Genomic DNA, 16,924 nt, shown 5'->3' with positions numbered 1-16,924 from the left:
GTGGGCAGATCACGATGTCAGGAGATTGAGACCACCCTGGCTAACACGGTGAAACCCCATCTCTACTAAAAATACAAAAAATTAGCCAGGCGTGGTGGTGGGCACCTGTAGTCCCAGCTACTCGGGAGGCTGAGGCAGGAGAATGGCGTGAACCCGGGAGGCGGAGCTTGCAGTGAGCCAAGATGGCGCCACTGCAGTTCAGCCTGTGCGACAGAGCGAGACTCTGTCTCAAAAAAAAAAAAAAAAAGGTGAAATAATAAATAAACACAATTAAGAAGGACATGAAAAAGACACATTGGAAGAAATGAATGCATGGTATTAAGTGAGTTGAGAACATTTTATTTTGGCCTGTTTTCTCCCTCCTCTTGCCATCTTTATGTTGAATAACAAAGATTTGTTTTATCTGCATTTCATTTTACACATTCAAGCACAACTCAATTTACAAACTTCACTGAAGATTCCTGCATACAGGACTTTCAAGTGTTACCAGACTTTTTGGTTTTTCTTGTATATTATCTGAAGGCTACTTTTAATAACAGATAAACTTAGACAATTTGGACGTTATTTCCATGTGTGTTGTGTTTATTGATTGCTATGGCTGATCATGTGAATACATTAGATCATGGCTGCATTGAGACTGTTTGGCCTTGGAATAGACAGCAGAAGGAATATTGTCTGTGTGATTCTTCTGTCACCATTCCTCATCGTGCACTTCTGTAGAGCTAGGGGCTGAGGCTGCACACACCTTGAGCACCTCATTGTCCGTCCTCATTGCCCCAAGACTGTTTCATTTTCTTCCTTGGGAGGCTTCTGTCCTCCGCCTTCTCCATCACTCACTCCCCTTTGAGGTGGGCTTGAGAGCACTGAGTGCCTACTGAGGAATGTATGCTTTGATGCAGCACTCCCATTCCTTATGGCTTCAGGACATGCCCCTTGCTTCAAGAGCACAAGAACCACTTTGGAATTAGAAGCATTTCTAGTTGCTGTATTTACTTTTTAAGTTTGCCACAGAAAATGCCAGTTTCCAATTCTTATAATAAAAATGGAACCTCCTCTGGTGGTGGATGTTTTGTTCAGCATCCACGGTAAATTTGACTTTTTAGTTTGATTGAATAATGAGCCCCAATCTAATTACACGTGACTTCTTAGGCATGCACTCTAATCAGTAAGAATTCAAGTCTTACAGACAATAATCTAGTTAAATTCTGTCCAGAGTTGTTCTTATATTGGTAAGTGATATGTGTACCAAGATTTGTTTTACCCCCAAAACAGATCCCCAATGGGATTAGTCCTCAAAAATAGCAATTTAAAAGCATATCCAAAGCACACATATTATTAGGATCTGCTTTTCTTTGTGCGGGATGTGTTGTTGACATGTGCTGATGTGAGATGTTTCTTTCCACAGAAGTGGGTGGACGGAGGCCTCACCAACGCTCTTCCCATCCTGCCCGTCGGCCGGACTGTGACCATCTCCCCCTTCAGTGGACGACTGGACATCTCCCCGCAGGACAAAGGGCAGCTGGATCTGTATGTTAATATCGCCAAGCAGGATATCATGGTGAGTAAATATGTTCAGTGATATATGAAGAGTCCTGATCTACTAAAAATTTCCACAGATTTCAACGTGTTTCCCAAGCACTGGAAGCTCATTGATAATTGTAGGTAGGGGTTGCATCTTCTCTTTAGTGTATTGTTTAATACTTTACAACATGTATCAGGCATAGGAACTTGGGTTCTTATGGACTGTCAGCATTAAGTCTTTTTGCTGCTTTTATTTTTATTTATTTTTATTTTATTTTTAGCACCCCTCCTACCTTAGCCTGCCATGTAGCTGGGACTATAGATGTGCACCATCTCGCGGGGCTAATTTTTGTTTTAATCTTTTGTAGAGACAGGGTTTCACTAGGTTGCCCAGGCTGGTCTCAAACTCCCTGACTCAAGTGATTCTTCCATCTTGGCCTCCCAAAGGATTACAGACATGCACCATACCCGCCCGTTTTTGCTGCTTATTAACTGTCACTTCTTTTTCACATCAATAAACTTGGTAGGATATCAGAGCAATTTTTTTCTTCTTTGAGACAGGATGTTGCTCTGTCCCCTAGGCTGGAGTACAGTGGCAAGATCATGTCTCACTGCAGCCTCGACCACCCAGGCCCAGGTAATCTTGCCGCCTCAGCCTCCCAAGTACTTGGGACTGCAGGCACGTGCCACCACACCCGACTACCTTTTTAAAAAATTATTTGCAGAGACAAAGTCTCACTGTGTTGCCTAGGCTGGTCCCAAACTCCTGGGCTCAAGTGATCCGCCTGCCTTGGCCTCTCAAAGTGCTGGGATTACAGGCCTCAGCCACCATGCCTGGCCCAGAGCAATTTTAAATAAAACCATTTATTTGCTTAGAAAGATGGAAGTAATGAAATATATAAAACTAGTCGAGAAAAACTTAGGGACCCAAATGAATAATTGACATAAAAATACTGATTCCCTTAATCTAGTCTAATAGTTTTCCATGTGGGATGATATCGTACCCAGACATTTTTGGTTATCATGTCCCAGTTGTGCCCCTGGCATCTGGTGGGTAGAGGCCAGGAATGGTGTTAAACGTCCTACAGTGCACATGACCATCACACAGTTAAGACGTCGTGGCCCCAAATGTCAGCAGTACCAAGGCTGAGAAACCCTCCTTTACTGTATCAGTGGAGGTAACTTCTGAAGTTTAAATTTTTCCTACTGATTTTTTTGTTACTGCTAATTGTATCTGTGATAAGAAAACCTAGATTATAAAAATAGTGTATATTTTCCTGTACTGCAATATCCTAGAGCTTAAATTTCAGTCTTTTTATTCTAGTTGTCCCTGGCAAACCTGGTGAGACTCAACCAAGCCCTTTTTCCCCCAAGCAAGAGGAAAATGGAATCTCTGTATCAATGTGGTTTTGATGACACTATTAAGTTTTTACTTAAAGAAAATTGGTTTGAATAAAATGCTTAAAAGCTTATAATGCAAAACATGTTTCAGACAGTTTTTGATGGAAGTTTCTAATCAAATCCTTTTTAGAAAATCTATCAAGACTCTCAATTGTATTATTACTCCTTGTAATATTTGTGTTTATTTTTAATATTTGAATTATTACCTAGTGCAAGGATGTAAGAGGCACTTCATTAGAATTTGACAATGTCATTAAGAAGGATACACTTAGGTGATAAGGAATCATTTTTGGTGAATTGTCATGTCCTTTAAAAAATAGAGGAGGATAGGCTCTTTGGGTAAATTGAGGAACATGGAAAATGGAGGGCCACCACTTAGGTGCCATGGAGAATGTGTGGCATGATCTTGACATGAAGCATGGGTGTTTCCATGACTTAGCTGTATCCCTGTAGCTCTGGAACTGAAGGAACTAGGCTCTCAGGCTGACCCAGGCCACAGGGTAGGAGAGGAAGGATTTGAGAAATAGGTGACTCATGGTTAAAGACCTTTGATCAGGACTGGAGGAACAAAGGTTTGTGTATTAGTCCATTTTCACACTGCTGAGAAAGACATACCTGAGACTGGGCAATTTACAAAAGAAAGAGGTTTAATGGACTCACAGTTCCACATAACTGGGGAGGCCTCACAATCGTGGTGAAAGGTGAAAGGCATGTCTCACATGACAGCAGACAAGAGAAGAAAACTTGTGCAGGGAAACTCCCCTTTATAAAACCACCAGATCTCTTGAGACTTATTCACTATCATGAAAATAGCATGGGAAAGACCTGCCTCCATGATTTAATTACCTCCCACTGGGTCCCCCCCACAACATGTGGGAATTGTGGGAGCTACACTTCAACATGAGATTTGGGTGGGGACACAGCCAAACCATAGCAGTTTGCTTTCCACAGGTGTGTGCAGTTGCTCCCAGTGCAGTTAAGGGCAGATATCCAGAAACCTAGGAGATTTTGAAGAGGCTTATCCCCTCTCATCTTCCTCCTCTAAACCACCCCCCCCCCCCAGTTTAGGAGATTATCAGGCTGGTTGTCATTCATTCTCTCTCTCTCTCTCCAAGGCCATACCTCTCTGAGTATTTAGCTATTGTTCTATATATTGGATATATCTATTGTGGGAACTTAAATAGATAAAATATTACTAAACACAAAGAACCAGGTAGCCTAGTAAATAAGAATTAAATCCAGAATAATCATTCACTTCTCATTTTTAAATCATATACTGATCCCAGGTCTTTTACTTTCTGAGTAGTTCTCCATCACTTTGAGGACTTGTGTATGGGCTTGTACTAATTTACTTACACTGTCTTAAATCCTAAATCTGTTTTTATGAGATTTTGCCAAGTATGAACCCTTGATTACTACGAGGCAGTTAGAGACAAACCAATTTAATTCCATGTCTTCAATTGTCATTCATTTTCCCTTTTGCCCTTTGAAACTATTTTTGAGTCAATTTTATGGTTCTCAGAAGGCAAAATACACAATTTTTTAGCACATAAACACCAAAGATGGCCTCTTTTTGAGGCGTTCTGCACAGACCCACTCTAGAATAATGATGGTCCCTGTGGTATGTAGTTTCTCCTACTCTAGCTAACATGAGGTTTAATCTTAATGTGTTGTTTCCATAAGTGACATGAAGTGGATAGATTCTCAATTGTTATGTCCACTTATTCACTAGGTAAATTTTCAGTTTTAATACTTTTATCCTTACCCCTTCCTTTGATCATTTTGTGTGAATATTCTGTTTGTATGATACACTGTATTTCAATAAATTCCTTATTGATGTACCCTTAACTTGAAGAAATTTAAGCTGCAAAACAAAATCTCATTGCATAAGACTTTTTTGAAGTGTCTGGTATTGACTATATATGTATTTGACCCTGTGGGTGGATGGTACTTTTCTTTTTAACTTTTATTTTAAGTTCAGGGGTATGTGTGCAGGTTTGTTATAGGTAAACTTCTGTCATGGGGATTTGTTGTAAAGATTAATTTATCACCCAGGTGATGGTACTTTAAAAATATTGTAAGATCATTGACATATCAGTCTGCAGCAACTTTCCTGCATGAGAGAAATACAGCGGTATAATGAAACGCATACTTGGTACACACTAGGCACTCTCTGGGGCTGGTGCGCCAATTCTCCTGTGAGCATGCTCCCAAGCACACTCTGCTTATCTTTGCTGGAGTGTGTGCTCATGCAGCCATACTCATTGAAAACAGGCATTCACAACAGGATCTGCCTTACTTGTGGGATCAAAATTTTGAGGCATTGTAGAACTGGCATGTAGAAAATCTGAAAGGACTTTCTGACCCAGATACTGATATGTTTGCAGGATAATTACTGTGATTGGCGGCTTGATACATTCCCAATTCTCTGTGGGGGCAATTTCCTTATATCTTGGAATCTGTCATTAAAAATGTCATTAGTCTTCCTTTTCTTCTTTTCAATAACACGCTTTACTTTGTAACTATGGTAACCAACTCCTTCTATTGACAATTAGAGAAAATAGATTTGGTTTTGAAGTTAAACAGTGCTCTAAAGGAACAAGCCATATATTAAAAAAGGAAAGAAAAAAACCTGTTAATTCTGGGTTCTCAGTATCAGGTGCGGGGTGTGTATACCAGAAGCTTGCAAAGATACAGTCACACCACTCTGGGCATTGAATTTTGATTCTAAACAAACATGAGCACTCAAAACACGCAGATATTAGTGATTATGCTTTTAATTTTTTTGAGGATTAAAAAAGAGAAATACAATTACATAAAAACATGTTTATAAATATTAGTTGTAAAAAGTTTTTGGATCCAGTCTATTACTTTTACAATTGAGGAGCCTAACTATGGAAGATCAGTGTTTTGGGATTTTTCTTGCCTAAATTTTGTCTACATGATAGCAAAATAAAATCAGAAGTTGAAGTAATTATCTAAATAACTCAAAGTAGGAAGGAAGGCAATTATTGCAGTTCATGAAAAGTGTACAGATTTTTAGACAGTTATCATGATTCTGATTTGCAAATTGACAGTTTCCTTGGGCAGAATTCACCATTTATTTGCTTAGTTCTGCACTTCAGTTTTTCTCTAACTGCACAACTCGAAGCTCTGCTTACTTAATGATAACACACGTTTATTTTTCCTCGCACATATCCGCTAACTCAGTATAATTTCCCCATTTTGACTGACTTAGAGGGGCAAAATATGATTTAATTTTATTCATACTTTAGAAAGCATGTGTGAGTACATAGTCATGTACAAGTCATAATATCACATCCAACTTAATCTTGAAATAAGATAATTTGTGAAAAACATGAATATGAACATACTTGCACATATATATGTATGTACATATGCAATACCTAAAACATGTCACAGCAGCTGCGTTTTAACTGTGCCGAGATGAAACAGCATTTATGTAATGCTCGATTTCACTGAGTTTATAAATGCTCTTTAACATTTATATAGTCAGATCCACTTTTGTGGGCAGACCTAGTAAAGTGCATATGGGTACTCTACTCTTTTGGAAAGCCCCACAGCTCCAGGCAGTCCAAGAATATCAGCCCTCCCTTGATGGGTTCAATGGCTTTGCAACATGACCTTCCAGCTATGGCCAAGCTCATGACCCTGCAGGTGGGTCCCTGATTCATAAACTGTCCCTTGCAAGATTGAACTTGGGCCATGCAAAGAGTCTACCGGACACTTTTGTGGATCCCTCCCTTCACGGAGTTCACCTGAGCAACCAAGAAAACAAACATGTGAGATAATTCAGGCCACACAAGCAATGTGAAAGGGCCAGGAAGCTTGAGGAAGGTTTATGGTGGCTGCTTCTCCTTTTGTCCGACAGTGAGATGTGCCGGTGTCTGTTGCTAGCCAAGACAGGGACTTCACTATTACCCCCTCACCCACCACTCACCTGGACACCCATCACTCACAAGAGGACCCCCTGGAGGAAAGGCTCAGGATGACACACGTTCACATCCTGAAGTTACTCCAGGAAGAAGGTAAAATGGTCGAAGGAGTGATCACTGGGCTTATCGACACTGCGGACACATCAACCCCAAAACTTGGTTCCTGGCAAGGTCATGGAACTAGGCAATTTAGCTCTACTGATCAACCTCAGTCAGAACTATTTCTTGACAATTTCAAATCTAAGGGGCTTACTAGTGCCAGTCACTCCCAGTGAGGGAAAAGATCTGTTCTACTTTGCCATTTCTGGTTGCTCCTTCTACTGGCTGAACAGAATCCTGGTAATGGATGATCTTATTGTACTTGTCAAGGGAAGATGGATTTGCTGCCATGTGATGGGGATAGGGAAGAATGTGCATGAAATTGGGGTAACCCCTGCAGTTATCCAGCCTACAACCAGCACTAGTGCAATAGTTAGTGGGAAACCATTGCAACCTTATATGGCAGAAGCAAGGGCACGTATCCCTGAGGACCTAAGGTTTGGGTCACGCCACTGGAAAATGGACTCTGATCACCTGACCAGTGCCTGAAAAGGAAGCCACTATGGAACAGAGAATGATTGAGGAAAGTCAATGTCACCTTAGAAACAGTGGCAACCACAGTGACCTAGGATGGCCAACTTGATGCCAAATAGCTGAGTTTTAGAAGCCCGTTCTCCTACCAGCTGCCAATAATAGGAACTGTTGATATCATATCCTTCCAGTACCTGCTCTGTGTGACTTAACACAGCCAGGGTCTATTACTTGCTGCTAAAGGACCCCACTTAGAGTCGATGTACACTTGACCCTTGAACAAAACGAGTTTGAACTATGAGGGTCCTTGTGGATTTTTTCAGTAAACATTACACCAAGTGTGCCTGCCTCCCCTTCCACTTCCTCTACGTCTTCTGCCTCTGCCACCCCTGAGACAAGACCAACCCCTCCTCTTCCTCCACCTCCTCAGCCCAGTCAGTGTGAAGATGAGGACAAAAACCCTTATGATGATCCACTTTCACTAAGTAAACAGTGAATATATTTTATCTTCCTTGTGATTTTCTTAATATTTTCTTTTCTCTAGCTTACTTGATTGTGAGAATACAGTGTATAATTCATATAACATACAAGGCATGTCTTAACTGACTGTTTATGTTATTAGTAAAGCTTCCAGTCAATAGTAGGCTCTTAGTAGTTACATTTTGGGAGAGTCAAAAGTTATGTGTGAATTTTTGACCACAGGAGTGGTGGACGGGGAAGTCAGCACCCCAACCCCCATATTGTTCAAAGATGAACTGTACATAAATAACTGCCCAACAACTGGTGAAAAAGCAGATGAGGACTTAACAATTATTTCTTTATTACTTTCTTATGTTAAAAAATCCCTGTATAGGACAGTACAGTTGTGCTTGTTTTAGGGTACCTAGGTCTTTCCTCCTAAAGTAAGCATTAAAAGGAAACATAAAGGGGCTTTGATTAGGTTGTCATTTACAGATACGCAGCTTTGACATGTGTCTTTAAAACAGGAGAGGTTGTCATCTGTCTCCCAACTAGGAACCTGGTGCTTAACTAGAACTTATGTGTGGGGTAAAAGAGTAGGAGTGTTCGCCTTCAAATACATCCTTAACGCTCAGAAACTGAGAGGAGGAGCTGAAGGAGATCAAATGGCTTATCACATTATCATTCCTTACATTTCACCATGAAGTTGTTTTTAGCTGACAGTCTTTGTAAAATCCTCCTCACACACTAAGAACTGAATACATTTTGGTTGCATGTTATAGCCACCTATGTATTCTAATGTTTGGTACAACATTTTCTTCAATGACTTCCAATCTTTCTTGAATATGACCTGTTTTATTTTTAGTAGAGGCAGAGTTTCACCATGTTGGCCGGGCTGGTCTCAAACTCCTAACCTCAAGTGATCTGCCCACCTTGGCCTCCCAAAGTGCTGGGATTACAGGCATGAGCCACCGCGCCTGGCCTGACCTGTTTTATAAGGTAATCCAATAAATATATGCACATATTTTACACATATATTTCCATATGCATATAGGCGTACATGTGCAAATATAAATATGTAAATACATACTCATAAATAAAAATAATTTTTATGAAACACTTTTATTATGTGTAATGCTTTTTGAGGTTTTTATTCCATTTTTATTTGTAAAAATTGTCATGCTACACTTAAATAATTTCACAATCACTAATGGATAACAGTCTGCAGTTTGAAAACATTCTAATGCAAACTTAGAACAACACAGACACTGAAATTCTCAACTTGTGTTTAAAAGATTTTATAAAAAATATGACATCCAAAAATAATTAGTACTTTATTTTAAATAATTTCCTTTTCTTTCTCCTAAGTCTTAGATATGTTTTATTTAAATTTATGGCTACAGAATATCTCATAGAAATTATTTCTACTCAAAAGCATGATTATTTTCTATGAGTGCTATGAATAAAAATTCCTTAGTTTATGTATTTCATCTATATAAAGCTACTTAAATGGTGATAGTCATTCCATAATGAAATTCTTTAATCAATTAGTTATATAAACCAAAAAGTATTCTTATTTTTTAGCCACATTGTGGACAATAAGATAAAGTAAATATACCTGTAAGTGTGCAAATACTTTATATCTAACATAGATCATTGTCACCTTGCAACAATAAACATAAAATCAGTTGGCTAGATTGTCCTTGAACAATTTAGTACACCAGGCTACTAGCATGAAAAAGTGCAATTGATTTCATTTTCATTTGTTGTTATTTTATATAACAACAGTATACACTATATTATATTTTTGTGGTTTACAATACCTTCACTATCTCTGTCAGTGAAGTATAATTAACTTACTGTTAAAAAAAGAATGCATATGGAGTTAGAATATGCAATCAACATTGTAAAATACTTTGCATAAAGATCTTTCTTCAATCCATGTTCCATATTGATCTATCACATTTGCTTAGTGGCTACAATTTACTGGTTAGCCTCCTTGTCATCTTAAATGGTGTAATTAAATTATTGACTATAACTGGGAAGATTGAGAGGGTACCAATGTAGTTTTAATGTACATTTCAAAATATTAGTGATTTGCAAAGTATTTCTATGTATTAGAAGGGTCAGAAAGAAGGTATTTAATCATTGCTTTCTGGTCTATTCCATACATATTTATTGAGAATTTACTATGTGCCAGGATTTGTGCTACATACTTGATATGTAGATGTGAACAAATAAAGCAGGTTCCTGACTTAAGGGAATATTTGTTGTACTGGGCGAGAAAGCAGTAACAAGTAAATGAGTCAATAAACAAGGTTAAAAATGGGGATTTTATTAAATTACAAAATTAAGTAGAATAAAATAGTCTATGGTGCTATAGACTAATGGGGAAGATGGCCTCACAAAAAGCATAGCAGGATCAGTGCCATCCTCACTCCCAATGGTATCCTTGCATTAATTCAAAAAATGACTTTATTTCCTCAAGAGGTTTATTGCCATTTGCTGGGAAGTTATTGTATTTTTACTATTGTAATGCACATCTTCAATGACTTTGATATGGATTATGCCTGCTCAATCATAATCAGCTGCCTTTTTTCTTGTTTTTTTTTTTAAGTTTTAGAAATAGGATCTTGCTCTATCACTGAGGCTGGAGTGCAGTGACACTATGCAGTGAATGCATAGCTCACTGTAACCTTGAACTCCTGAGCTCAAATGATTATCCTGCCTCAGCCTTCTGAGTAGCTGGGATTATAGGTGCATGCCACTACACCCAACTGATAAAAAAAAAAAAGAAAGAAAGAAAGAATTTTTTTTTTTTTTTTTTTTTTTTTTTTTTTTTTTGGTAGAGATGGGGTGTTGCTGTGTTTTCCAGGTTGGTCTTGAACTCCTGGAGGGATTCAAGGGATCCTCCCACCTTGGCCTCCCAAAGTACTGGGATTACAGGATTGTGCCATGATGGCCCAGCTGCTGTTTTGAAGACATTGTTGCAGATATTAGCTCACAGTAGTTTTGTTTTGTCTGATGGTACTAGTGCTATTGGGACTGATCTTTAGAAACCTTTCCTTTTGGATTAGTTTAATATGCTTTTGGCACAAATAATGTAAAATTATAGATAATAATAAAAATAATAATAAATTTTAAAAGTCTTTTTTGATGTTGTGAGGACTGTTTGTAATGCTCCAGGTGTTATATCAGAGAGATTGGCATCATCCCCATACAGTTCTTTTGTAGACACAACACTGCCCTTTTCTGGTTTTATTCAGTCAAAGCAGACCATCCTTTTGAAAATGCTCTTCTTTCAATATGCATGATAGATTAATAAAATAGCTATACTCAAGAATAAAAAGAAGTTTCAATAAAATACCTTTTAAAAACTCACAATCAAATGGCAAGCCTCATTCTGGGTCATGAAGCATGGGAGCATTTCCATTAAATCAGGGATAAGGCTCGTGTGCCTGACATCTCTGCTATTCCACACACCATTCTGCAAGACTTAGAAAATGCAGCAACAAAGAAAAAGAAAAACTAATAAAATGAACAAAATACTGGAATCATTACTGTTGGCCGAAATTGCACCATTTTGTAAGCTCCCCGCAATTTTGCAAACCTTGCAAGAATGTGAGTCCAAACTGCACCTTTATGTAAGCTCCCCGCTATTATGCTGACCTTGATCAAAGTGAAACATTTCACGGGGGTTCGGGCCATGAGAAACATCCTGCCCTGATCACAGGGCAGACAAAGCCCCAACTAAAGAAACGTCCCTATCATATCTTGCTGGGCAAAGATACAAGGAACACTACGATGACATCCCGCCAGAACAAGGACCAGAACCACCTCATTGTGGGAACATCTTATCAATGTCCCACCGGGCAGCAAGCCATACTGCCCAAACCCCTCCCGCCCATACCTATAAGTACCCCCAGCCTGTAAGCAGCGGTGGGCTCTGGCATTAAGCTGGTCCCCCACTTGTTTAGGTTTTATACTGGACACAAAGCCTGCATTTGCTGTTGAGCTACCCTCTTTCTGTGTGTGTGTCTTTTTTTTTAACCCTCAGCTTCCCTTCAAAACCTAACAATTATATTTGTAAATTGTAAATTGTCTCTAGCATCATGCACATGACCTAACACACTACTGGTCCTCAATAATTGAGGAATAAATAAATAACTGAATGCCTAAATATTTCAGTATAATCAATTGAAAAAGTAATATGAGAAGTTAAAGGATTCATTCAAATGTCTGTAAGAATATATTGAAATTAATAATACTTTATATCAGCAGAAATTTTAACAGTAGAAAAATGCAATCACAATAGCAAAAAAATGGCAACACACAGAAAATGTGCAAGATACATACAAAAACTCTGCACATTAAATCTGCTTATGTGATACCAGACATATTATGTTGCTGAATGGGAAAATTACATTGTATATTGGTGTTGAGTACCCATATATAAACCACAAATTTTACAAATGTCAATTGCACTCAGAACCTTGGTTTTCAAAATGTGACAAATAAATGTTAAAGTTCATCTGGCAGACCATAAAACCCCATAAAAACATAGCTAACTTATTATTTTCCCAATTGTTAAATTGGTAATTTATAAAACTTAAAAACAGTTACTAAGATTGTTTATATCCAAATTTTTCTATCTATTGTAGACATGTCATTTTCTCAGCTATTTTTTTTCATAAAAATCTATAGAGAAGAGATTATTTATGAGGGATTATTGTCAAAACTTTTTGTTGCTTATGAAGGAAGCCCAGCACAAATTACCACAAGCCACAGAGAGTCAAAGAAAGAGAAAGGAATTACAAGTATATATAGCTGTACAATCTAGGGCTATCTCCTGGCCACCTGAGCACAGCAGCTGAAATGAAGGCATTCAAATGCCATCTGTTTTCACAACAGATCTTCTACAGATGGTGGGTGAGATGGCTGTTCTCAGAGCAAAACTCACATTCTATCATATTAACAGCCACAGAGTATATGCTTTTTTTTTTTTTTTTTTTTTTTAATAGGCCTGAAAGAAAGTCTAAGAGAGAATTCTGATTGGGCATGATTAAGTCATGTATCATTCCTGACCTGCTGTGGGCATAGGGGCTGGATATCCTTACAGTTTGGTTTTAAATCATGTGTTCAGTTTGTTGACCTGTGGCTCAAACAACATGGAAAGAGGTAAATATTTAAACCTTTTTATGACTTGGTTTTTTCGAAACCACAACATAAATGTTACCCAGTAATGCTATAAGGGGAATCTCTTCCTCCATAGAAGCCACAGTTGTACCGTTTCATTGTATGAGTAGTCTGTGAATTCAGCAGAGGCAACCAGTGAGATGATGATGAAAAATCTATTGGATGTGACACCACGGAGATGACTGAAGAGAACGGATTGTGTGGAGAGACGCACTTGGAAGACAAATAGCCATGAGTTAAAGAGGGAGAAGATAAAAATAGGTAAACATGATTTTAGGTTTAATCTTCAAATGACAGCCTGTTAAAAAAAAAAAAAATTAACAAGACTTTGGGTGATGATCCACTGGCTCTTTACGTTTCAAATTCTGGTCCGTGAACCAATCCTGGAGCATCCCTTGGGAGCTTATCAGACATGAAGACTCTCAGGCTCCATCTCCCAGCTATTAAACAAAAACCACGTTTCTAACTACAATCCCATGTGATTTGTATGCACATTACGTTTTGAGAAGCAAAGCTAAGATGGTGGTTTCTATGGTGATGGGAATACAAATTTATTTTTAAGTGTGTAATAAGTAACAGATTATACAGACAACATTGCTATATTTTATAAACCAACTTTTCCCAAGATGTGTGATATTAAAAAGTTGGAGAGACTTCTGTAAAATTGAAAGTTGGGTGTGTGAATAGAAATTAGTTTGGGTTGAGGACAGCAGGACAATGGGGAAAAAAGAAGAATGAGGCATATTTGTCAACAAATAAAGAAGGGCCAGAGAATGGAAGACAGGGAGAGAATACACCGGCAGTCCATTTGTTGAGCGAGTTTCTGGTGAAAGTTGACATAGGGCAGATCAAAAACACTGATGGAGGACTGAGACAGAACTCTTCGAGAGAAGCATGATCTTAGGAAGAGAGAGAAGCTGGCTATGACAAAGGGATTTGGGAACAGAGAAGAGAAACATGAGCAGGTCTGTTGTCTTTCAGAATAAAAGACAAATCATCTCAGTTTGGAACAGCTATGAAAAAGTGGGGGTCTACCAGAGAAAATGCAAGAAACTAGCTGAGATTATGTATTTTGACAATTAGTGAAAACAGTACCATATTTATACATATATATATGTATAAAATACGTATCCTACCACACTTAAATAGCCTGCAACTGCAAGCGGAGAACAAGGATGATGGTAGTGGGAGCCGGACAGGCGGGAGGCTGGAAGGTTATGGAGTGAAGAAGCCTAGGATGGCAACAATGCCTGCTGGTGCCATGGCTGCCTGGGTTAGGTAGTGGTTAGGTAGGTTGATGAAAATGGAAGAAATCAGGGGTGGGAGTTTGGGAGAGAAACCAGGAAATATCCCAATCAAAATTTTTATTTCTGATATGAAATTCTATGAAATATTCTATACATAGAATGGTAGTGTTGGTGAGCCATTTCTAAACTCATTAGAGTACACTGCTTTACCATTGCCATTAATAGAAAATGAATATACAAATTCCATTACCATTCCAGGAAAACTATTAATAACTAATAGAGCATTCAGTAGTAACCTTTTCAAAAGATTAGTAATGATAATATTTGTCTTTCTACTTCAGATGATAGAATCACTTTAGGGGTTTGTTAATAATTTGAGGGTTAAGGCTTTATAAAATAATTTATAGGTTATATTTTTATTATACCCACATTTTGCAAAAATCTTAGTTTGCAAATTCCATTGAATTAATTTTAACACTTAAAAAGAGTCAGTAGCCAGTGCTTGCTAGTACATTCATCTTTCACTTTCCCCACTGGGGTAACAGTTTTGTTCTTCCTCTCTTCTCGTTATCTATCATGGTACCTCCATTCTTTTCAGAGTCAGCATATTACCTCATCTTCCACACCATGGAGAAAATGAAACACATCTAATGGGGAGTCCATCACCTTCTCATGATCAATATATCCAACTTCCCTTTTTTCCCCTTTACAAAATGGAGAAAATGTCTCTCCCTCTCTCAAAACCTGAAATGTATGTTGACTTTGTAGCCCAACACCTCTTACCTTTTCGGGGAGCTCGTTCCACCATCTATAGGTGGCATCATCAACCTCTCCCTTTCTCCTTCATACTCTCCACCACTAACAGGCTTCAATATCCACCATGTGAAAAATAAAAGCCTCCCAGGGCCCCACTTTCTTCTTAAGGCACCACCATGTTTCTCTACTCACCTTCAGAGCCAAACTTCTCGGGAATCGTACCGCTGCCACCTCCGTTTACTCATTTCCTAGGAACACTTCTTCCATCCTGGTGTAGGGTATGCCCCCCACATGCCATCAAGATTGCTCTTGCTGAGATACCAAAGAGGTATGAGTTGACAAATGCAGGGGACATTTTTCATTCTTGACCTTACTTCATGTCATGACAGTATTAATGGCATGCTATCTCCAAACACAGGCACCCTCCTGCCATTTTCCTCCTAAGTCCTTGGGCACTCTTTTAGATGTCTAATGTCACCTTTGCTTCCGCACAACCGTTCAGGGTCAGAGATCTTCAGATGATCTTGTGAATCCTCTGCTTTTCCCGCTCACTCTTCTAATGCTTAGTAATGCTTCTAAGCTGAGTAATGCTGAGTAAGCATCAAATGCAATCGATCAGTCGATGACTCCCAACTTCTAGCTCTGGTCCAGACTTACCATGGCACCAGACTGGTTTATCCAGCTGCTTACAAAATACCTCAAGTTGGGTGTCTCAGAAACATCTTCAAACTTGACATATCTGTAACCAAACACTGATCTCATCCTCACCATCTCTTAAAGCCTCAAAATGGTTTTTTCTCAAGTGGCCCCATACCCCATCTAGATGTATGATAAAGTATATGTAATATATTTGCCAATTTTACATTTTATCATTTGATTTTTAATTCTTTCAACTTATTCCTTTAATTGCTGAATTATATTGCAAGTTTTCCTTTCAGTGTCAAAATCTCTCTTAAGAATGAATTCTAATAGCTAATAAATAATTCCATGGAGTGATCTTCTTTGCTTCCTATCACTCGATTTAAATATGTTAAACCCACAATATTTTCAACTAGTGATTATATCCTTCAGATTTATATAATGTATTTACCATATTCCAGAGGACATTGCATTTTTAGTTTCATCCTTCCTTTACCAGTATTTCCAGAGTTTAATTTGTACAAGCTATAAACAATGTGAAATACTGAGGCATCTGCCCTTTTTAGTGTTAAGAAATTACTTAATATTCCAAAAGTTTATGCGCATTAAGGTCACCACCATTTTTACTTTTTGATCTGGTTTATTTTTATTTATGTAGCATTCTCCTAAATATCCATATTTATTTATGTAACCAATAAAGCAAAAGCTAATCAATTTAACAAATTAGATTCCCATAGACATTTAAACATTGATTACACACCTAATCAAATTATTTTAATCATTTCATTAAAATCACAGTCTGATAATCTGATTTTCTTCATACTTTAAGCGCTGTACAAAGCAGACAAAACAAGCACATGTAATGTTACAATTGTTTTAATTAGATTGGTTCACTCAGGCTAATGAGGTCAAAAGTGCTAATACCTGTAATTTCATGGTATCTCTTCATTATCTATATTCTTATTCTCTCTCATTTCATTTTTAGAGCTCTCTTTCTTGTACATTTTTATCAGTTTTACTAATTTTACATGTATGGAGTGTTTCAGTAAACTCACACAACCTAGAGACAAAGAAGAAGCATTTTAGATTGCCCAAGGTTGAAAGATCTGGTTTACTAACAAATTTATGGTATGGGTCATCAGAATTTTTTGCACCTTCCAAGGTGATTTTACCATTACA

At 38.1% G+C, this 16,924-nt stretch overlaps 1 protein-coding gene across 20 annotated transcripts in view; it reads left to right on the top strand.

Annotated features, from left to right (window-relative positions):
• PNPLA4 (patatin like domain 4, phospholipase and triacylglycerol lipase) overlaps positions 1–16,924 on the top strand; it is a 240,177-nt gene that overhangs the window by 24,107 nt on the left and 199,146 nt on the right. For 14 of the 20 annotated variants that reach the window (XR_010584360.1, XR_012429967.1, XR_010584361.1 and 11 more), the window contains exon 6: positions 1,406–1,558. Coding sequence is in view for 17 of the 20 variants with exons in the window: in XM_074029463.1 (XP_073885564.1) it covers positions 1,406–1,558 (153 nt within the window). In the remaining 3 variants the exon portion in view is untranslated. Of the gene's footprint in view, positions 1–1,405; positions 1,559–2,082; positions 2,159–2,831; positions 4,771–10,782; positions 11,260–16,924 lie in introns of those variants that run through there. The other 6 variants (XM_005592919.5, XM_074029464.1, XM_065538466.2 and 3 more) reach the window with 5 other exon arrangements.

This window comes from Macaca fascicularis, chromosome X (assembly GCF_037993035.2).
Source record: "Macaca fascicularis isolate 582-1 chromosome X, T2T-MFA8v1.1".
In the NCBI taxonomy this organism is placed as follows: domain Eukaryota; kingdom Metazoa; phylum Chordata; class Mammalia; order Primates; family Cercopithecidae; genus Macaca; species Macaca fascicularis.
The sequence above is the reverse complement of the archived record's forward strand: the minus strand, read 5'-3'. Positions and strand labels throughout refer to the sequence as shown.